This window comes from Tauraco erythrolophus, chromosome 1, assembly GCF_009769465.1.
Source record: "Tauraco erythrolophus isolate bTauEry1 chromosome 1, bTauEry1.pri, whole genome shotgun sequence".
In the NCBI taxonomy this organism is placed as follows: domain Eukaryota; kingdom Metazoa; phylum Chordata; class Aves; order Musophagiformes; family Musophagidae; genus Tauraco; species Tauraco erythrolophus.
This window is the reverse complement of record NC_141465.1, coordinates 54,358,661-54,382,344: the sequence shown is the minus strand read 5'-3', so window position 1 is coordinate 54,382,344 and position 23,684 is coordinate 54,358,661. Positions and strand designations below refer to the sequence as shown.

The window sequence follows — 23,684 nt, the reverse complement described above, 5'->3', positions numbered from 1 at the left end:
TGAGTTAAGATTCAAACTTTGCAAACCAGAGTCAAGCTTCACAGCACAGCATAAAGAAAAATCACACTATTAGGAGCATTTACTGCAGTTGAAACATAAATTTAGACTCACATGCAGAAACCTTTTCTCTTCCTTTGTTGGACAGATGATCTTGGAAAATATTGGCATTGTTGGGAGTTAATAACATCTACTCTTTCTAGTAATACTGGAAAGTTCTTATTGCACCAAAAAGAAAGTCCTTTGACATGCAATTAATTATTTATATAATTTCTTTCTCTTATACATAGTATTAGATTGGGTACATTTATGCTACTCAGAAACAAGCATGAATACATATAAGCTGTATCTCAGAACAGCTGTCTACCTGTATCATTAATGTACTAAAAAAATCAGTGTTCTACAAGTTAAGCATTTTTCTTACTAGCAACAAAGCCTGAAAAATATAATAAAACCATTAGTCACAGAGGTTACATTTTTCAGGAATGAAAAATACCACTCATTTTCTGTAAGTATATTTTGGTATTTTAGACAAAATTTCTAGCTCTTCAAAATTCACAATGTGCTATATACAGGGTAATTAGAAGAATACATTATAAAATGTCACTGAAGTCAGTAAATTTAATTAATTCCAGAGTGTTGATCCTCCTGTGTTATAGTTACTGCACGTTTGAGCTCAATTCCACCATCATGCCAATTTTACTAATCTCCTAACTGTTTGATGGATTTAGCCCCAAATTTCAGAAGTATAAATGGTGTAAAGACACAACGGGCAAGACTTTGATCACACTGGGACTTTTTCAGTGATCCTCAAGGCTGTCAGGATTTCCATATCCTTGTCCTCTCCAAATTCTTGTTTCACTGCAGCATAGCCAAACAGACTGTATCTAAACTAGCATATCCACAATCTTGAGATGACAACAAGGATTCAGTTCATTCTGACTATGTTGTTGGACCACCTTCACTGGAGGCTCTAGAGCAAAAAAGTTGGTACTCCTCAAAGGAAATACTAAGATGCTGTATGCTTCAGAGGGTTTGTTCAAGGCATTTGTACTAGGATGTCTTTACCTGCAATGTAAGTAGGCTCCAGCACTTGATGCCTTGTCTGGCTGCTGCTCTGACTCAATATCGCTCAGGACAGCCCAGGCTACTTTCAGTTGAGCCCCGGCATTGTCTGCCACCAGGGCAGGCAGAAACGATGGCCATCTCAACTCAGAAACTTCAAAGGAAAGATGAACAAAAGGAACCAGGGCTCAGCAGTAGTCTGCAATTCAACTGCTCTCAGAATATTCAAAGGAAAACAGATGTAGCAAGACAAAAGGCCTCCATCATGGGCTTTATAGGCTCTGATTAGAGTGCATGCTCTAGCCTATACAATTTTTGACTCAGAGGGTGGTGAGGTACTGGAACAGGTTGCCCAGAGAAGTTGTAGACGCCCCATCCCTGGAAGTGTTCAAGGCCAGGTTGGATGAGGCTTTGGGCAACCTGGTGTAGTGGAGGGTTTCCCTGTCCATGGCAGGGGGGTTGGAACTAGATGATCTTTGAGGTCTCTTCCAACTCTAATCATTCTATGATTCTATATACCAAAAAAAATCTTCCTGCTGTATGAGGAGTTCTCAGAGCATTGGGCTTAGCCTAGCACCATGGGCTGCTGCAGAAGGCAATTGGCTCAGCTTTAGTGGAGCTGTACCATTCTGTGGGTTGGAGAAAAACTGCTAGCAGACAGAACTATTGCCATTAACTTTGCACAAGAAGAGTTTGGGACTGCCCTTCTGAAAAGGTAATTATTAAGGTTGCAATAACATAGATGAGAGCACCTCATGGACACTGAGGTTTGTGCATTTATCCTCTTAGCTACTCTGTGAAGAGGTTCCTCTAAATTAGGAAGCTGGAAAAACTGGAAGCTGGGATCCAGGTCTCATCTCTGAGTCCTGGACTTAAACTGTAAAACAACTCAGATCTTGAGATCACCCCTACTGTTTGGTGAGCTTTATCCTCTGAATGGTAATAATCTCAGGTAAAGAGATAACGTTTTTATCCCATGAAGTCTCTCCTGATGTTTTTTATACGGAGGGAGAAATGTGTTACAGATCCAATGTGTTATACACAACACAAGAAGGACATGGAGCTGTTGGAGCGAGTCCAGAGGAGGGCCACAAAGATGACACAAGGGCTGGAGCACCTCTCCTATGAAGACAGGCTGAGAGAGTTGGGGATGTTCAGCTTGGAGAAAAGAAGGCTCCAGGGAGACCTCAGAGCAGCCTTCCAATACTTAAAGGGGGCCTACAAGACAGCTGAAGAGGGACTTCTTACAAGGGCGTGTAGTGATAGGACAAGGGGCAATGGTTTTAAACTGGAAGAGAGTAGATTTAGATTAGATGTAAGGAAGAAATTCTTCACTCTGAGGGTGGTGAAGCACTGGAACAGGTTGTCTAGAGGAGTTGTGGATGCCCCATCCTTGGAAGTGTTCAAGGACAGGTTTGATGAGGCTTTGAGCAACCTGGTGTAGTAGAGGTTGGAAATAGACGATCTTTAAGATCCCTTCCAACCCAAACCTTTCTATGATTCTAAGATTCTATATAGATGATAGGTTTGAAGAAGGGCTATCATGTACATAAATTTGTCTTTTTCCAGACATTTCAGTTTTCAAAAAAACTCTGTGTCCTCATAAACTTTAGCTTGCCTGTTTGTATTAAACTTTGTCATTCTGTTTACATGTGTCACTCTAAGCTGCATCTATTATCTGCAGAGTTGTGAGTTTTTTCTCATCTTTGGCACACTTTGCTCTGAACATTCATCAAGATGAGTCTACTGAAGAACATACATTTTGCAGTGTTCTGCACAATACTGTAGTAAAACATTTCTCCCTCCACTATGGATGTCCATCATTTTTAGTCCATCTAGTGAAGGAAAGCATCAAATTGAAAATTCTCTCTAGAAAAAGCAGAATCAGGTCTTATATCGACAGCAGCTGAAGGTTTTCTGACAGGTATTGTTCAGTGTATAATAAAAAGTAAAATCCAGAAAATATGAGTCAGAACCAGTGGCAATAACATCTGTTTTCTTAAACCCAAGTCTTGAGAGAATACAAAAAAAACCCAAAAACCACAAATCTTAAAACTTAAAATTCATATAATACATCTCTAATAACTTCAATGCAACCCAGCAAAGGCCTGACCCAAAGCTCCTACAGACCAATAAGAGTTATTTCACTGTTGTTTAGTTTAGCCTTGATATTTGAAAGGAAAGCATACACCACTTCTCACCAACAAAAGTTTCAAGGAAATACCTAAAACGCCCATGAGAAAACTATTCCCACCCAGCAGGTAAACACACACAGGTTTTCTGGATCAGTGTAAACGTGTATGCCTATTAAAAAGATACTGAAATCCTCTATCAAGGATAAGGTGCAATCTAGGCCAGGCAGCAGCTGGTAGCTAGTTTTGGCTCTACTTTATGTAATAAAAACTACTTTGCAGACTTTGCCATCTGCCCTCAGCAGCTAAGCTTAGGTATCTAAACGGCAGACCACCAGCAGGCAGGAAGGCAGCAGTGTGGGAAGCGTCCCAGCAGTCCAGCTGGCAGATGTCCCTTGAACCACCACTGACTGCTGCCCCAGCACCACCCCAAAGGCTGCTCGACTACTGGGAGGGAGGGCAGGAAGAGATATGAAGCACAGCACTGCACTGGGCATTACATGCTGGTGGCAGTCTTCAGACGGTGATCGGTGTCAATCACACTGGCCTTGCTAAATTGAATCCTCCTAAAGTAGCTGGTTTATCGTCTCCTGTGGTCAAATTTGGAAGTTGTAGGCTTTCTGTCCTCATCCAGATTGCTGCAGAGTTGTTTGTTATTTAGTACTAAACAAACACATCAAAAGCAAAAAGGAGTGCTAATAGCAAGCACTCCATCGTTTGTCATCCTTCAAAAGTTGTGTATGTGCGTACATATGCACACACATAGGTACACATACCTATCTCAGATATTACTACTGATTTGTGAATAATCAGACTGTATAAAATTAGGAACAAGGACAAAATACTGTTTTTTAAAGTAAGAAGGATTACTATTGCGTTAAAATACTTTGGGTTGGTTTTTTTATTTCCTTTTTTTTAAAATTCACAGTTAAAGACCCTGTTAGAGAAGTCTTTTTGATTCTAATTTTAAACTATAAATACAGCAACTATAAGATTAGCATATGATGCATGCCATTTGCGTTATTTAGGAAAGGGATTTTCAAAATAGTCCATCATTACTTTTGCCTAGGAAATGTTGCCTTTGACCCAAATGGAAAAGAGTTACACCAACATAGCAATTTTGAAAGTCTAGTGAATTGCAAAACATCGTTTAAGTATTGAAATAAATATTTGTTCAAATACTGTATATTTATTCAAACATTGCATTTAAATTAAATAGTTAAATTTTAATATTTATAGCTATTTAAACAGTAAACAACTATTTATTTCAGATTGGAAGAGTCTACCCTCAGTATTTTTGTCTAGTAAGGCTTCTTCCTGCACGAAAGCGTTACTAAGTCATAAGCAAACTGTCATAAAAAAGACGGAATCGAAGTGTTATAGCTGGATATAATTATTCTTCTGATTATCATTCATCATTCCAGTTGCTCAAAACAGCAAGGTCAGGAATGAATATTTTATGTTTACAATACATATTTGAGAGTTTTGCTGTCCTAAGGTAATTAACTAGAACTTAGATGGTTAATATCATGCACTGAGCAGAGAACATTCTTGAGGTCAGGAATTTAACTAAAGCCAAAGGAAAATATAGCATATAGAGAGAATCACTTTGTGATGTGTACACTTAAATATACGACTGCACTCAAAGGAACCATGAGAAAAGTGTTTTCAATCTGTAAATCTTAGCACAGTGGCAGTAAACACAACACAAAACATAAACAGGCAGTGAGAGAGAAATAACTGATTTTGAGGTTTTTTTTATCTACATCTGCTGCATATAAATAGAAATATAAATTTGTCATCTTGTTGTTACTTTCTATGTCTCAAAAACTGGAGAATAAATTGTTGCTTTCTATGTCTCAAAAACTGCAGTTGTCTGCAGAACACTTTTTTTTTTGTTTCAGAACAATAAAAGCACAGTTAAATATTTACCCAGTCTAAATCAATTAATAGCATGCTGGCTTGGTAGAACAATATCAGGTATTAGCAATATCACATCACAGAACATACCTTCTTTCGAACAGTTTGAACAACTACTTTTCTTCTTTACTGTAGGAGTCATGAGATGCATGATGTGTTTCTCATGATAAAACTGAAGAAACGCATCAGGAAGATTTATCATTTAAAAAAAATTGACACATAAGTACAAAAGAAATCTCCCATTAGTTCTGGATTATGTTTTCCGAGAAGATCCATACACGCAAAAAACAATCCTGAAACTTTCTCTTCCCAGACGATATATCTCATCTATCAATGCCAAAAAGAAATATCAATATTCACATTACTGATTGAACCAAAGACCAAATCAGAATCTCCAACTTGGTGCATGAGTCTGATTTGGTACTTCTGCACTTAAGAGGACATGGTGTAACTGTAAAGCTATACCTATAAGGAAATAATTTAGTGGAACAGGAGAATATTAATTACACATAAAAGCAGGTAAGAATCACAACTCTGTAACAATTTGCAATGAAACACAAGAAAAGAATCCTGGGATAAGACCAATAAATCCATCTGAAGAACTCTGGCTGCCCACTTCAAGAATATACATCATTTTTGTCAAATCATTTTTGAAAGTCTATTTATAAATTTGTTTCTCAAGATCCTGTGACAATGCACGTCCTCATAAATTTCAAGATAGATTCTATAGATTCAAGGCAGCTCACTTAAATTCCGCATATTAAAGTCATAGAATCATAGAATGGCATAGGATGGAAGGGACCTCAGAGATCATCTAATCCAACCTCCCTGTCATGGGCAGGGACGCCTCTCAACTAGACCAGGCTACTCAAGGCTCTGTCCAACCTGGCCTTGAACACCTCCAGGGAGGGGGGCATCCACAACTTCTCTGGGCAATTTATTCCAAAGTCTTACCACCCTTGTACTGAAGAATTTCGTCCTAAGATCTAATCTAAATCTGTTCTCCTTCAACATAAACCCATTTCCCCTTGTTCTATCTGTGGACACTCTTGTAAAAAGTCCCTCCCCAGCCTTCCTGTAGGTTCCCTTCAGGTATTGGAAGGCAGCCTATTAGGTCCCCCCGAAGTCTTCTCTTTTCAAGGCTGAACAATCCCAGCTCTTGCAACCTGTCCTCGTAGCAGAGGTGCTCCAGTCCCTGGATCATCTTTGTGGCCCTCCTCTGAACACGCTCCAACAAATCTATGTCTCTCTTATGGTGGGGACACCAAAACTGGATGCAGTATACAAGGTGGGGTCTCACAAGAGCAGAGTAGAGGGGAAGAATCACCTCTCTTGACCTGCTGACCACGTTTCTCTTGATACATCCCCGGATGCGGTTGGCCTTCATAAAGTGTTTGGTCATGAAATTGAAGTTAGACATGCACTTTGTCCTGGTTTTAGCTGGGACAGAGTTAGCTCTTCTTTTTAGCAGCTAGAAGAGCTCCATGTTTTGGTTTTACTCAGAGGCTCGCTCTGAGAAGAATGCTGATAGCAAGCTGATGTTTGTAGTTGGAAGTGAAACTCCAAGGACTTTTCAGTGTGCCGTGTTCTGGCCAGAGTGCAGAAGCACGGCGGGATAAGGGGGGAGCATAGCCGGGACAAGGGGGCCACAATTCCCCTTGTGATTTGTGGTGGAACTTAAGATTGAGAGCCAAACTGGTCAATTAGTATTCCATATCACGCAGCGTCATGCCCAGTATAAAGGTGAGGGACAGCCGGAAAGAAGGGCTTTTGGTCTTTTGCGCTTCTGCGCTTTTGCTCTATTGCCTTTTTTTTCCTCTCTCTCCCAGTACTCCCACTCTCGGAGTACTCTCTCTCTCTCTCTCCCCCCCCCTCTCTATTTCGGGGACTCGCGTTCATCCGGGATTTGCAGCTTCGGGACGAGACGGGCTTTGCATACGAGGGGGTGGTGAGCATCTACACTGTGTATTAAATCATCTGTATTAAATTGTTCTTATCTCAACCCACGGGTTTCCCGTTTCTCCTTTAATTCTCTCCCTCATCCCTGGGGCTGGGGGAGGGTGAGTGAATGACTGCGTGGGGTTTGGTTGCCGAAGCGGCCTAACCCACGACAACTTTTAAAGATCTCTGTTCTATTTTTTTTAATCCTCAGTTTAAATCTTTGACCAGCACTAAGGTACGGGCTGTCTACCCACGGGCTGTCTACCCACCCAGAACACAGGTGTGACTGTTTCATAATGTACGCTACAAAATGCAAAGCTCAGGGAAACAGAACTATATGCAGCGAGAATTTCAGAAGCTTAGAGTGAGGAATCCTACCTTCAGAGGCAGGCAAGTGACTTCAGAATCATGATGCAAAAAAGCCCTTTCTCGTTTCCACACTGGATCATTCTTGATGCTCTCCAAAACCCATGCTCAACAGTTTGATTGATAGGGAGGCTTCATGTGAGTAATCCTCCATGTGATTTCTTGATGGTGTCACGGTATTGCACTCAAGCTTGTGGGCACTTCCTAGTGATAAAGTGCCTAAGATCAGGTACTACAGCACTTCAGATATGAGCAATTTCAAGTGCTCGTACACCCTATCAAGTCAGGCACTCAGTGCACATATCTATGTTCTTTAAAAATAAAAAAAAAACACTGGAAGTAGAGATGCACTAACGAATCAGTCAGTTCCTCAGGCCAAAAAAATCCATGAACCCAGAGAGAAGTGTTCAATGGTAGAATCAGTAGCTGTCATTAGCTTGTAGGTTGATGGATGCTGTTCAAGAAGCCTCTGAGCATTTTGTGAGATCCATTTTAAGCCGAGCCAGTCTCTTGCTTCTCTGCCTCTTTTACCTCTCCTGCCCCATTAGCAGACTGAACCATCAGAGCACTAGTCATCAACTTTCTAGAAACTCAGTGTGATGTTTTAGGTCCTAAAATTCAGTTACATTTAATGTAAAGCATAAGAGGATTAAGTATCTTTAAAACTTTGAAAGTCTAATAGGAACAACTGTGAAATGTATTCTTTTATGTAAAATAGCAGTTTCATGTGGCTACCTAGAGTTACTCCCCTGTTCATGTTAAAGAGATTCTCATGAGAATTACCCTAGTAATATATTTCCCTTGTAACTGAATAAACAAATGGGTTAAATGGCAGAGAAAGGTTCCCTGTCTGCGTTGCCTGTTTTCTCTCCTGTAGGTCAGTGAGCATCATGATTTGGTGAAAAGGAGTGATTTTGTATTCGAGGATCAAGTCTTAATTAAATTAGTTACAGTTGGGGTTATTCTGTGACATTATCATGTACACTGGGAACCCAGCTGATACTGTCTGAAAGTATTGCTAATTGTAGAGCTGGTTTTGAATGAAAGCCAGGTCTTAGGTTTTAAATGGTCACTAAAGAATGTGCTACTTGCTTAGAGTGATCTGGGTCTTTAAAATCCCTTTAAGGAGCACTTCTCAGTCTTTCTTGAAATGTACTTTTTGTTGTTCTATATTGACATCATCCTGACGTGTACTGTGATGGGTTAGAGGACAATGAACAGGTTACCAATGTGGAACTTGTTATCACCTGCAAGTACTAATTTATTCTAATTAATAAAAGTATACATACACAAAGAAAAAGAAAAATCCTTCATTTGTAACCAGCATTCAAACATCCTTATATTTTAGGACAGACAACCGCTTTGTATTTTCCGGAAGTCAACTACTCAACAAAATACCTGGGGCCATTCCTAAGGGAATGGTGTATCTATTGGAGATGTAGTTACGCCTGCATTAACTATTCTGAGTTGTCTTCAATTGTAAGGGAAAACACCGAAGCACAAAACTACAGATAGGGATAGGGAACAGCAACCACATGGCCATCATCACACTATATTGTATCACATCACAAAAGAGTGTACCTGCAGTGGTTGGGATTAATCTGAGACTAACACCCTAACAGACTTTTCTGGGTAATTCAAATTCCAGAGGAATTTGGCATTAAAGTATTAAGTTAATTCATGAGAATACAGCATTTTGTGTTGAGTTCTGACATCAGAATGCAAAAGGTAAGAAAAGACAACCAGCAGTGGTCTTAGTCAACAGGAATGAGAGCCCTACTTCCTGGCAAAATTTGGTATATTCTTTATGAAAAGACTAGCAAAAGCTGTTAACAGAGATCCAAAACATATCCTTGCATATGTAACTGAGATTTTATTCTTTAATTCTTATCTAAGTAGGATGATGTATACAACCTGCAGGTGAAATATGGAACTTATGACACACCACTTCCTTTAGATAATTTTCCAGGAATTGGCTTAATGCTATTTTTCCTGCTGTTTAGGGTTTTTTTTAACAAAAAGACAGCAAATTATGTCTTTCAAACACATGCTAAATATAAACCTACAAAGTGAGACCTTCCATATCTGGCACCTTGAATTGAAGTCTTGAAAGATATGAATATCCCTTATTCACTTCAAAATGGTGTTAATAATGGAATAATTTTTAAATTACATTTCCAAATCAGCATTAAATGATTTCACATCCAAGCACTGTGCTGTCAAGAAATGTAAATTGTTTCTGCAGATGGGACTGCCAGTGTCTTAGACCACTAAAACCTTCAGTTCACCAAACCACATAGAACATAGCTACAGTATCTTCCAATTACAAATTCTGAAGGACATAGAAAAAAGCTAAAATATGATTATTCAAAATAATATCCAAATAAGAAAGAGAAATGTTTCTATAAAGCTGTATCTTGATACTTAAGCAAAGAGGTGGACAAACCCTTGATTTCAGCTCTGTTTCCTCAGCCTGTTACAAAGCTTAGACACACAGTTACTGAAGCAAACTACAGCAGTTTTAGGTGCAATTGTCTTCTATCTGTTACCACCACTTTGGAGAGTGGTCTGGTCATTCAAATGGTCATTTCAGAGCAGAACGGAACATTTCTAAGAAACTTTACTGGCTGCAAAGTCGAGCAGCATAATTTAAACTGCTACAGGAAGTAGCTGCATTCAATGCATATTTATTTTACTTGGGTGTGAAGGGACTAAAAGCACACACATGGACAGGTATTAATTACTGCTCTCCACAATTATCCAAACTTGCTAATATAAAATCATGAGGTATGATAAAGGAAAATTTCAAAGTGGAATTGTTGAATATATAACAAAAACATGAGTTTGAAAAATAAATTTCCTTTTCTTAATTGTCCAGTTCATTTCAATAGACAACATCAGAGATGTCAATACCACAATTTTAAGTGTTAGCAAGTTGAGTTACCAAATGCCTTCAACACCCTAAGCAAATAAAGGAAGCCTTATGACTTAAGATCAGCATCAATATTTCCTGGAAAAGAGGTAGGGAAAGGACTAGTCATAGTATATCGCTTCAGTTTGTCCAGACCTTTGCATATACAGAGTAGCATTACGGGCTTTGTTCCTAAAATGGAAGCTCTGTTTCAAAAAATTTGGAAAAAAAACATGCTGTTTTGACTGCATTGATCTCTGAAAATCCACCATTTCAAATCTCCATATGCTCCACCATCCCCCATTAGAGCATCAGAAAGAACAAGACCCTTGCTGTGAACTTCAGGTCAAATTTTCTGGAAGTGTGTGTAGCCTTTGCTGTAAATTCCCAGAATTAAACAGAAAGGGAAAGCTATGGAAAAGTTGTGCATGTACCAAAGGCGAGAATCACTGAATGTGGATGTGGAAATACAGGATCTATTTTGACATAAAATATTGGGAAAGTAAATGACTATTAAAAAAAATAAATATCAGAAGTCTTATCATCACACTGTAGCAGAAATGCAGCAGTTTCAACTCTAATCCTTTAGAGTGAAAATAACTTTTGACAGCTTGATATCTATCTGTACGGTTTAGTTGTCTGGCATGTCAAACTTTGCCAGCAGAAGTGTTTGTTTGAAAGGACAGAACAACAATCCCAGGACGCTTTTCATGTTTCTATTCTTTGTTACCAAATCAAAATCATGGCCATCAGTGTCAACAGAAAATTGGCTCCCAAACATTAGTTCATTCCTGAACAGTTCTTTTCAGAGTTTGTTTACAGGGTTTTGTACCAGCAGATGAAACTGAGATACGTATATTCTTCCTTTTTCCTGCCTCATAGCCTAGGGCTTAGCACAGTCATGAAAAAACAACTTTGAGTTCTTATTTTGCCTGATTTTGAAACATGGAATTGAAGTTAAACTTCCTACATTCGATGAATTCCCTAAACAAGAAGTATCTTACAGAGCTTTCTCTCTCTTGTTGAAGCTGGTTTGTCTTGTATAAGCAATGAGTTCTTCTCTAGAGGAGAGCCTTAGATGTAGGCCTCTCACCTTGAAGGGGCATGCCCTAACAGCACTTTCTGATCCTCTTGAAGTTCTTTAAAAATGTTTGTAAAGGGTGCAAATATTTTGTTTATGTCTCAGTGCAGTAGCTATTCCACCACCACTTATTTCCTACAGAGATAATATTCTTTTTCACGCTCTCTATCTTTGTTTCCTCTACCAATCGACTCTGGCCTTAAACTTGTTGTTCCAATTATCCCTATTCAAACCATTGCCGCAAGGACTATTTCCCTAGTCTTCTATAGCCTTGCTCTCACATGGTGCACCAAGTGTCAATTAGCTTTCTTTTTTCAAAACTCTTCCTAGCCCTTATTCTAAATCTCCACATTCTAGTGTTTCACCTGTGAAGACATAAGGCGTAGCATTGGCAAAATGCTATGAAGCATCAAGTCAAGAGCGGTGCACCAGTGTGCACACGAGATATATACTGTGGCAAAGTGCAAAGGCTATTTTAAATCAAAAGAACAGTGAAAGGTTTAAAAAGGTTAAAGAAGAACTTCTTTAATAGAATTCTTTCTGATAGTGATAATAGCTTTAACTGCTTAGTGGCTCTGTGCGTCTTTCTGTGCTGTTGCTTACGTATGGAATTCTTTGGTAGTGTGGCTACCATACTATTGTTAATAATTAAATAAACTACATGAATTAAAAAACAGTAGCTGTTTTGCTTTTCTGACTGAACTTTCTTCCTTCAGGCTGCAGTCCAGCAGTGCAGTTTACCAATGAACTGATTTGTCATGTTTGTATCAGTTCCACCAATCTATCACAGATCAGTCATGACAACTCTTTATTTCTGCTTTTAAGGCTTTCCCAAGATTGCATCTACAACCTAAAGAGTAAGCAACATGGCAGAAACTTTCCACTTCTATGTCCCTACTATTTCTAGATCATTGTTCCTGGACACCCTTTCCGTATGGATAGGGTCTGAAAAAGGTAATCTAGTTGAAAAAAAACACAGTAATACTGCTAACAATAAGGGTCTGCAAAATGTAACAACTTTTCCCTTATGGATATTAGAACCACGGATGGGATTTCATAATTTGTTTCCAGCGGTAACATCAGTGATCAGCTGATTAATAACCTTAAAAGAAGCCCACTTTATGTTATAAAATGTCTCTCTCATATACTGTCTTTCTATTTCCTAATGGTTGACTATTTGCTTTAGTGATCACATAATACTTTTAAAATAAAAGTGATCATAAACATTTTGACATTTTATATATGCACAGACTTTTCATTGAGAAAACACGATTCTTTTAATCTCAAACAGACAAGGGAAAGCCTCTTCAAGCTGGCACTTTCCCCTTCCAATCTGTTACAAGGCAGCTTCAGATAACCACACACGGTCTTGTTATAAACACCATCTTGCTATGCAACTTAAAGTGTCTGTCAGAGCAGCGCTGCTCTCTCCAAGCAAAGTCAAGTTTTTTGTTGCTGTTTCATAAATGAGTTAAACCAGTGCACTCTTCTGATAACAGATGACTCTCCTTATACATTACCCCACAAATTCACACATACATTTCTGAATGAAAGAGCCGCAACTAAATGTTCTTTTTGCTTGTATCCACTGCAGTACTATGGTTTTATAGACCACCTAACAATCAGAGATGATGAAAAAAAGAGGGGCCCTCTTTGTCTAAAGTGTTACTTTGTTTCTCTTCCCTGGCTTTCTATTTCCCTCCCAGCACTACCATCACCATCAGAAACGACATATTCCGCATTACTAAATAGCAAGAGCCATAGGGCTTTTCACTTCTAATTTCACGCCGTAATAAAATGCAGTGGTTGTTTCACTGGGGGACCTGAAAAGCCTTCCTTTGTGAGGCTTGTTTGACGGTCAGGTTAAGTATCACACTCTGGCAGCAGGCATCTGTGCGTGCTTCTTCATGCAGTTATGGCAAGAGGGAAGGAAAAAGATGAGGAAAATGAAAAGGAGTTTGTCTTGAAAAAAATATTCACCCCTTACGATGAAGCAAGCAATTTAAATTCTATTGCTTGGCCTAAATATTTTTCAGTATATCTGCTGTCTGCCTCATTGATAAACAAATCAATTTAATAATAGCAAGTCCAGAAAGTTTTCAGTGTACTCAGAGTTACACTTGTTGCTTTAATGAAAAAATCTATTGACCTAAAGTAGACTAATGATACAAATTTGTGTAGGTGAGAGGAAGAGGGGGGAAAAAAGGACCTAAAGAAAATAAATTTACATTTTTATTAATTTCAGAGTAAACAAATTCATAAAAAAAAAAGTGAAGGTGATCAGCAATAACAAACAAATATGTTTCTAAAAAGTACGAGCATCGTACGTAAAAGAAATATTTCTTCACTCGATAAAAATGGAAGTCAAAATTCTGTTACTCTCAAGTACAACAGGAATAAAACCCCAAAATGTAACAGAAAACTTTGTAGTGTTCTAAACTTAGGTTTAAATATATTCCAACTACACAAAGAATGTTTTTCTGTCCCATGTTTAGAAACTCTATTGTATCCATTGAATCTTTTGTAAAAAGAGATAATGTGATTCCTTTTCACAATAATCTCTTCTTGTCTCTTAGTGTAGTCTACTGAAACACCAAAATAAGTAAAATTCTATCAGTTCACATGACAATTCATAGAATAAACGCTGCTGAATAATACTTTAAAAGTTAGACAACTTCACATATTATTTGGGAAAAAAAAAAAGATGATTGTGATTTAAGTAATGCAGTGTCTGAATACCTTAGAAAATTCAAACGAACAGCTATCTTGTTTCAAAGGAATTTCTTTCAAAGGTTATTAAATAAATGCCTTCTACTATTTTCCAATGCAAGCTACATATGAGCAAGAAAGACTATACTCACAGGCTAAATTTCTTGACAAACATCTCTAATTATTATATTTTTGAGATTATGGTTACATGATGGACATAAGCAAATCTAAATCTATAATGCCACCAAAGGAGGGGCAGTCCTGAGATGGGACTAGCACTCCTTTGGATGTAAATGTGCTGAAACTGGCACTAGATGAAAAAGTGATCAGTTTCTAGCCGAGCAAACTTCCCCATTCAGCTCGCTCAGTAGCCTCATAAAAACTAGCTGTCTGGGTCAGGGACGTGCACAAAAGGGAAGGAGAGAGGAGTCTGTAAACACCTCTTTAATTGACAGCCTGCACTTACAACGGCTTAAGCCACTCATAAAATCACAGCCTAAAAAACAACTACTATCTCATTTTCCCTCCAAGGCCAAGTAATAAAAGTTGACATTATGGCATTGAGAAGTAAGTGGGACAAACTGGCAGTTGAGTTAATAAATAAATAGTTCTGATTAAACTATCATAGAGTGTAATAAACTCTTAAATCAATCCTCAGCCTTGTGCTGGAAGAATCAAGCTGGATACACTTTCCCTGGCATTAGGTCTGGGTCAGATCACTGGTCATCTCCACTTCCAGAGCAAAAGGGAAGGTGATTTGGCTGTCCAGATTGTGCCCCAGAAACACATTCTGCTTTCAGCATTCATGAATGCAGTAGTTCACCTCTGCAGCTTAAATAAGCATCACTGCACCACTTTACAATAAAAATTTAGAATGTTAATTGGGTAAGCAAAATTTTCCTTAAATATGAAATTTGGCTGGCAGATATAATTCCTAAAAGGATTTTAAGATTGTCACTGAATATACAGCTTTTCTTTTTCTTAGCTTTAGCTTGGAAGCGGAGTATTTTGATTAATTATCCACTGATTTCTAACATTATTAAAACATTCTGATCCTTTCAGTTACAATACAATATGAAAAGTGAAACACTGATAGTAATACACTTCTAGTCATTCTAACGTGACGTATCGTAGTGTGCAGATGTTAAGACGATGAAATGGAATATAATTGTGATGCTATAGCACAGCAAAAACTGAAATTCGGGATATGTAAAGCTTCATCTAGTTTTCTGCCATTCATCTTAATGGGACTCTGGAGCAAGCTCTCAGAGGAATCAAAGAGAGTAAGATTATGGAAGGATGTTGGTATTAAGTCTCCAGAGAACAAGAGTCTGAAAAGCAGCTTTTTGCATAGCATTCTGTATGCTGACAGATGAAATGGATAGCTTGCCTTTTTATGTAAATATATGCAAGGAAACGCACACTAGTTAATGAAGTATAGCCATAGGGTCACAACCAGAAGTCATAATTCTAGATTAAATCAGCACAGATTGTAAATGCCCAGCAATCTCGGGAACTGACTTCCTGTGATTGCTCAGAGGCATCTTAAATCTCATGGTAACACATATCTAGATAAGAGTACTAGAATTCTCAGCTTTGTATAGGGCACATGTACCTCTGAGCTGCTCTGTAGTTACTGTCATTGTAATGTACAAAACTTGACAATCCTGAAAAATCTTCACTGAGGGCCCTGGAGTGACAGCAGCTCTAACTGGATGTCATTTTTTACCACTCTTCTCAATATAAACAGAGTTAGGTTGGGCAGCAGTGGTAAGATGACAGGTTGGAGGACTGTGTGCAAAAGAAATGGCACTGGATGAGGGGAATAGAAAATTGGGGGTGGGGAAAAATTAGCCCTGCAAAACTTTCTATGCGAAGTCATCTGTAAGAATCACAGTACATCCTTGAGGGTATATTAATGTGTAATCAGATACTGCAGCTTTTCATTCAGTCAAGATACTTTCAAGTTTTCTGTTTAGCTATCTCTTCTAATGAAATGTTTTAGAGATTTTATTTTAAGAGTCAAACACTCCCTTTGAAACCAAACATCAGGAAAGAAAATGCATGACAGCTCTACCTCTAGCCCCAACAGCTGGTTTTCTCCTGAATCGTTCACCCTAGACCATCCTCTACCGAGCCACCTTACAATTCACTACGAAAGCTGAAGCAGGCAGACAGCTAAAAGGAGAAGGGTTTTGCTGGTCATCAACAGACAGAGTGACTACAGGCTAAAGACAGAAATGAAGAACCTCTTGCTATTTATCAATGACAGGAAAGCAAAGTAGGAACTTCGCCAGCTTTCTATGTACAATCTCATGAACCTCCAGCAATGAAGAGAGAAGCTCATATTCTCCAAGGATTATGTTACCTGTTTCACCCTCATCTTACCCTTTCCCTCATGGCTTATGCAGCACTGAAAATGTAGTATATCCCATGATTTTGCCACAGAAAAAGAACAACATTGTATTTTAAAATCCACAAGAAAGTCATTATTGCGTGCAGTTAACTAGGCAGTTTTCTCTGCCTCAGTAGGATCTAGGCCCACTTGCTCAAGTCTTACTTCATGAAATAACTGAAAAAAAAAAAAAGATAAAACAGGTCTGTTTTCTTTTATGGTCCCATCAAAATTTACTTTTGCTACAAGATGAACCCACAGTGAGGAACCAACCTGCCATTCTTGAAACCTAGAGGTCTAAGTAGCCCCACAGCAATACCAGGTACCATAACCTAAGGAGACAGGAAGCTGTGCAAACATCATCTTCAAAGTTCAAAAGAACATGAGACATCTATTTCAGGAAATGTACAACTTTCTGTGGCCATAAAACCCAGTAGGAATTGTGGTTTGAATGTGCAAGGGCAAAGCAAGTTATCTTCCCACACAGAAAAGTATCTAGCGCTTAATTCAGTTGCCCATTCACAAGTATCAATATCCAATATAACACATAGTATGGTAACTAGCCTCCAACTGCCACTCCTGAAAGGCAAACACTTTTTTCCTAGATACCTGTCACATCTGCCAGCCTCACATGGATGGCTCCAGGACTCTAGAGAAGCTCAAATGGAACTGAGTGCTCATGTGTGAATGAACAACAGATTCTGTGGTGGGTTGACCTTGGCTAGACACCAGTTGCCCACCGCGCTGCTCTATCACTCCGCCTCCTCAGCTGGAGAGGAGAAGAAAATTACAATGAAAGGCTTGTGGGTCAAGATAAGGACTGGGAGAGATCACTCACTGCGGTGGGTTGACACTGGCTGGATCCCAGGTGCCCACCAAAACCACTCTAGCACTCCCCCTCCTCAACTAAACAGACAAGAGAAAAAATATAATGAAAGGCTCGTGGGTTGAGATAAGGACAGGGAGATCACTCAGCAATTATGACCATGAGCAAAACAGACTCGGAAAAAAAACATTAATTTAATTTATCAATGATCAAATCAAAGTAGGATAAAGAGAAATTAAAATCAAATCTTAAAAACACCTTTTGGCCACCCCTTCCTTATTCCCAGGCTTAACTTTATTTTTGAATCCTCTGCCTCCTCCCCCGCAGCAGTGCAGGGGATAGGGAATGGGGGTTGTGGTCAGTTCATCACACGTTGTCCCTGCTGCTCCTTCCTTCACAGTAAAAGGACCACTCACACTCTTCCTCTGCTCCAGCATGGGGTCCCTCCCACAGCAAACAGTTCTACCTGAACTTCTTCGATGTGAGCCCTTCCCACAGGCTGCAGTTCTTCATAAACTGCTCCAGCACAGGTTCTTTTCCATGGGATGCAGTCCTTTAGGAACAGACTGCTCCAGTGTGGGTACTGCATGGCATCACAAGTCCTGCCAGTAAACCTGCTCCAGTGTGGATTCTTCTCTCCATGGGTCCACAGGTTCTGCCAGGAGCCTGCTTCAGCATGGGCTTCACATGGGGTCACAGACTCCTTTGGGCACATCCTCCTGCTCCAGCATCGGGTCCTCTACAGGCTGCAGGTGGATATCTGCTCCACCATGGACCTCCATGGGCTGCAGGCAGACAGCCTGCCTCACCATGGTCTTCACCACAGGCTGCAGGAGAATCTCTGCTCTGGCACCTGGAGCACCTCCTCCCCCTCCTTCTTCACTGACCCTGGTGTCTGCAAAGTTGTTTCTCTCACATATTCTCATTTCTCTCACATATTCTCACTTCTCTCTCTGGCTGCACTCTCTCTTGTGCAGTTTTTCCCTCTTCTTCTTAAACATGTTGTCACAGAGGCACTACCACCATCACTGATTGGCTCAGCCTTGGCCAGCGGCGAGTCCATCTTGGAGCCAGCTGGCATTGACTCTATCGGACACAAGGTAAGCTTCTAGCAGCTTCTCACAGAAGCCATCCCTCTAGCCTCCTGGCTACCAAAACCTTGCCATGCAAATCCAATACACAGCCCTACTGTGAGATTCATCTTCAGACATCTAAGCTGCACATCTACATGTGAGACAAGGACCCAACTTTCCTTTAGCTGACGGGCATATAGCCAGTACAGTCATGTAGAAAACAACTCAGTGAACCAAATATGGGTGTCTCCTACAGGGTGAGATATGTAGGTCTTTGGAGGTTACTGACTGTACTAACCGTATTTCCATTGACAATGGAAGGAGCCTGGATATCTCTATCACGTACAAATTGTATAGAAACCAAAATGCAGGTGTTTGAATCTCAAATTAAGTCCCATTATTGGGAAAAGTACTGTTAATTTGCTTAGCATGGTGGGATTATCGTCTAAAGAAACCATTTCTTACCCAAGAACTGTAATATTCCTGGAAATAGAATACTTCTGTAGCAAGTATTTCAGGCAGACATTTATACTCTTGTGGCTGTATTATACTTCTTAAATGTAAGAACACTCAGTCATAAAAGTAGATAGAAAAGTATTCATGAACAGATTTCTGAACAAAACATAAGATATAATCTGGTTTGTTTCACTGCCAGTCACATTTGTTACATGATTTTGGTCATTTTTACTCTCTTAACCCAATTTGAATTTATATAATTTTCAATTGCTGTAGCATTTCAAATATGTTTAGGCTAATGTAAGAAACCACATAGGCAATATTTTTTGCTTATTCAAACAAACTGTCTTAGTAATTTTATATTTTCCACAGTATTTCTTTGGGCAAGTGGCTAGAGATTAATATGTAAGCACCTTAGAGTAGCCATCCTATATTTGTCTGAACAAACACATCAATTGATGCTGTATAATAAAAAAACAATTCTCTCTTTTCCCTAACCTCCACAAGACAGTTAGATCAAATTTTTCTACCACCATGTAAAATTGTCACTGCCCAGCAGCAAAACTGCTAGTATACTGAAACTGTTTACAGAATCACTTGTAACATAAAACAGACATACAGTCTTTACTGTAAATACCAGTTGTTACAAGTCAAATCATGAAAACTACCCTTTTTTGAAAACAATGGAAAATTTTTGAATAGTGTTTTTTATACACAAGAGAATGGAGCATATTTCAGAATTTGACTATTAAAAACATCTTAATAATGTCTGACTGTGAGGAAATATAATACTTCTCTCCTGCATTTTACAATTGCCTAATGGAATGGCCGTAAATGTTTGCATGCATCTGACAAATGTAGTCTTGAAGTATCCTAAAATTTGCTTCCACAGTCATAGAGAAATGACCTGTTTTATGGTTTAACCTCAGTGACTCAGTATCATAGGGCCAATTTTGTGCTTGAATTAACATATGCAATGCTCATTAAAATCAATAGGAGCCACCCAGGCAACCAAGGAGACAGGGTTTTGCCCAAATTATGTTAAGAATAATTTATGTATTTGGCACAAATTCTGCAACATTTAGGCCAAGCCACTTATATAAACAATCTTTCCATTCATATTCTTAAAAAAGGCAACAGCAACAACAGCTGTCACAGCTCATTGTCCAAATACATCTTTCTCTTTTTAATTTTAACCTCTTAGACTAATCTGTACCTGTGTTTTTAAGAAACCAATTTCAAAGGATGTCTTTTGCAGTTCTTTTCTTCTATGACTACAACTCCCTTCAGATATTAAAAAGTTGCTTGAAAAGGGTATTCTTTTAAATTGTGGCCATTACAGTTGATTTACTTACTTACTTCTTCCTCAGTTCTTTCATGCGTCATTTCTTGTTCAGCATCTACTGAAAGCCCTTCCAGGCCTGAAGATGACCAACAGAGATGGCTATATCAAGACACTTTAGACATAAGAGCCTTTCCAGAAAAGGGGCATCACTGTAGGCAAAGATAGACTTCATCGTGTTAGAAAATCTATACTTCTTGAGTGCATTTCAGGCTTTACTTTGGTTACTGAGACTCATGGTACATACAAAATCATTCTAGTTTAGATGAAGCTTACACTATCATATAATGTGCTCTTAAAGATACAGCCTATCATAGATAAAACAAATAATTCAGTGTCTTTAAAAGCCTTTATACACCATTATAATTGCATTCCTTTAAGTATTCTCTTAGAAGAATATCAAAAACCTCTACTTCTTCAGTCTATACTGCCAAACTGTTGAGGGAGGTGATTCTGCCTCTCTGCTCTTTCATGATACCCCACCTGGAGTACTGCGTTCACCTCTGGGGCCCCCAACATAAGAAGGACATGGAGCTGTTGGAGCAGGTCTAGAGGAAGGCCAAGAAGATGACCTGAGGGCTGGAGCACCTCTGCTATGAAGACAGGCTGAGAGAGTTGGGGCTGTTCAGCCTGGAGAAGAGAAGGCTCCGGGGACACCTTCTAGCAGCCTTCCAGTATTTAAAGGGGGCCTATAAGAAAGCTGGAGAGGAACTTTTGACAAAGGCATATAGAGACAGGACAAGGGGCAATGGCTTTCAACTGAAAGAGAGTAGATTTAGATTAGATCTGAGGAAGAAATTCTTCACTCTGAGGGTGGTGAAGCACTGGAACAGGTTGCCCAGAGAAGCTGTGGGTGCCCCATCCCTGGAAGTGTTCAAGGCCAGGCTGGATAAGGCTTTGAGCAAACTGATGTAGTGGAGGGTGTCCCTGCCCATGGCAGGAGGGTTGGAAGTAGACGATCTTTAAGGTCCCTTTCAACTCAAACCATTCTATGATTCTACAATTATGTGAAACTAGCTGTTGATACAGTTTTATATTTTTCTCCTCTCCTGGATCTGACAACAGCATAACAAAGGTGAGGTGTTAAGACAAAGTATTTTTTAAAAGAAGAAGAATTCTAGCCAAAGATCATTATAACTCAGTTCTTGAAAAATGTCACTATATCTCTCCAGGAACAAATCCAATCCAAGAAGTCAAAGAGAAGAAACATGCCAGCCCCATCTGTAACACATTTTAAACTAATTTATTGCCACTAACTGTTCTCAAGTAACTGACTTGCCCTGCAAATACCGTTAGGCTAAAGCTTTCATTTAAGAGCTTTATTTTATTTGCTTTACGGATCGTTTTGGCACGTTTTGCCATTTCCCACTGCAAAAGCAGGGCTAAATTTCATGTACTCTGAAAAGCTCTATGTAATATCTCAGAAGAAAGAGACAATACTCTGAAGTTTGTTACTTGCCACATTAATAATCCAAACTGCTCCTGTTACCTTCAAGAAGGACAATCAACCACAACATTTGCTGTATGAGTCTCCAGAAGTTATTTCCTTCATGAAGGTATTTTACTGATTTTTCTAAATGACATACCATCTTACAGTCAGATTTGCTTTTAAAAAAGAAGTAGAAATGTAGCTTTAAAAAGTATCACTTTGACTAATACATACAGTATAGAAGATAGGGACATTTGATGTTTGAAATAGTGACTTCAAAACATAAAGAAAAGAGAAGCAGACTAAACAGTGGAACTACTTCCCAAGTTTACACAAGGCACAGTTCATCAGTCCAGAATACTTACCATCCTTTCCCTACCCATAAATGTGCTTGAGGATCTGTATATCCTAAAGCTTTTCAGAGTGGTTTTTGTTTTGTACCCCACCTAGTTAGGCTGGTTCCTTGCAAAAGCTTTATTCAACTTTATGCAGACTACACACAATACAAGACCCATAATGGGCTTTACCTTCCAGTGCATTGCTTCTTGTGGAGCCATTCAAACCAAGCACAAATCAAGTGATACAAAAACAGAACAATAGTGTCTTCCAACTCATTAGATTCAGCTTGGAAATTAGAGATGGTGTCTTTACAAAGCAATCAGTGATGGTTAAGTGAGGGGCATACAAAATTATTAGTCACGATGTAGTTGAGAAATGCCATCCTCCTCTACTGCTATTAAGTAGTACAAGTGAGATGAGAATCAAGCCCCTGTCACCTTTATAACGAGAGTGAGTGAGCACTTTTGCAGAGATAAGCAGGTGAAGCTCCTAGAACAGCATAAGTCAGATCAACTATAGGCAGATGTCCTGGTTCTGCCCTCCCACTCTGTCACAACCATTGTGTTTGCTCTTCTGCACATCAACTGAAAAAGTGAACCCACTTTTAGGCTGGCAATACTGAAACTCTTCCTTTGCTTATCTCCTCCACCCCAAGAACTTTTTGGCCAGAAATGTGAGCTGACCTTGCCCACTGCAAAGTCAACATAAGGTAGCAGGAGGGAACAAGTAGCTGGAGGAAGGGAAGACTGCCCCTTGCCATAGCCACTGATATATAAAACAGCATTAAGGCCAATCCACCTCAAAATGTACTGTTTCAAAAACTTCCTCTTCCTCATCCTTTTACTAAACTGAAAAAACTGGGATTTTAAAGTGACCACCAAATAAAACAAGGTGAAGTGTTAATGTTTTTTTCTTCTATTTCTGCATTTAGAATATCTGAACTGTTGCCACAATCCTCAAAGAAAGGAGTATTGCATTCTAAAATAATAAAGCCTTATTTACCCTATTTCTGTTCAAGGTCTCATATATAGATACATAAATTTGAGCAATCTGAGCATTAGAAAACACACTCACAAAGAAGATAGTTATGTCATCAAGCTGCTCTATTACTGGTCCAGTGACCAAATTCTCACACTGAAATTAAAATTTGGTCATTAAATCATCTTTGATAGAGACAATTTGCTACTAATTCAGATAGAACTCATACACTTTTAGGCTGGACAATACTATTTGCAGTTATGTATTTTGACCTTCTTACTTCACTGTCAGACTGGCACAGGTGTTAAGGAGCAGAGTAAAGCTTTTTTCTTAATCTCACATGCACCCTCTTAAAGCCACAGGTTATGGGAGTTGAAGAATTTACCAAGTTTAAATTCTGGGCTCCCAGCTGCCTGTAGTGAGTGTTCCTAGATCTTAGCAGAGCTGTGAACTGCCCTTGCCTTTTCCCATTCTAAAATGTCTCAATTTCTATCCCAACTACACATTCTTTGCTTTGGATCTTCACAAGAGTCTTGGGTGCATGCAATTTCTTGCAGTGCCTATTCTGGAGAAATTGTCCTTTAAAAATCTCAGGGGCTTCTCAAGTGCTTCTCAGCAACATGAAGAATTCAGGCTGGAGGAGAGAGATAAAATGTTTCTTACCTTTCCTGAAACTGATGTTTTGGTAGATAATAAAAATATAAATTAACAGATCTTTACCAAA

General features: G+C 39.1%; 1 protein-coding gene across 3 annotated transcripts in view; it reads right to left on the bottom strand.

Annotated features, from left to right (window-relative positions):
* The window catches only part of ANOS1 (anosmin 1), a 146,018-nt gene that overhangs the window by 63,390 nt on the left and 58,944 nt on the right, over window positions 1-23,684 (bottom strand). The window contains exon 3 of one of the 3 annotated variants that reach the window (XM_086609504.1): window positions 112-132. The exons of the other annotated variants lie outside the window; for them this stretch is intronic. Within the exon in view, the coding sequence (XP_086465630.1) occupies window positions 112-132 (21 nt within the window). The remainder of the gene's footprint in view (window positions 1-111; window positions 133-23,684) is intronic. 3 annotated transcript variants of the gene reach the window in all.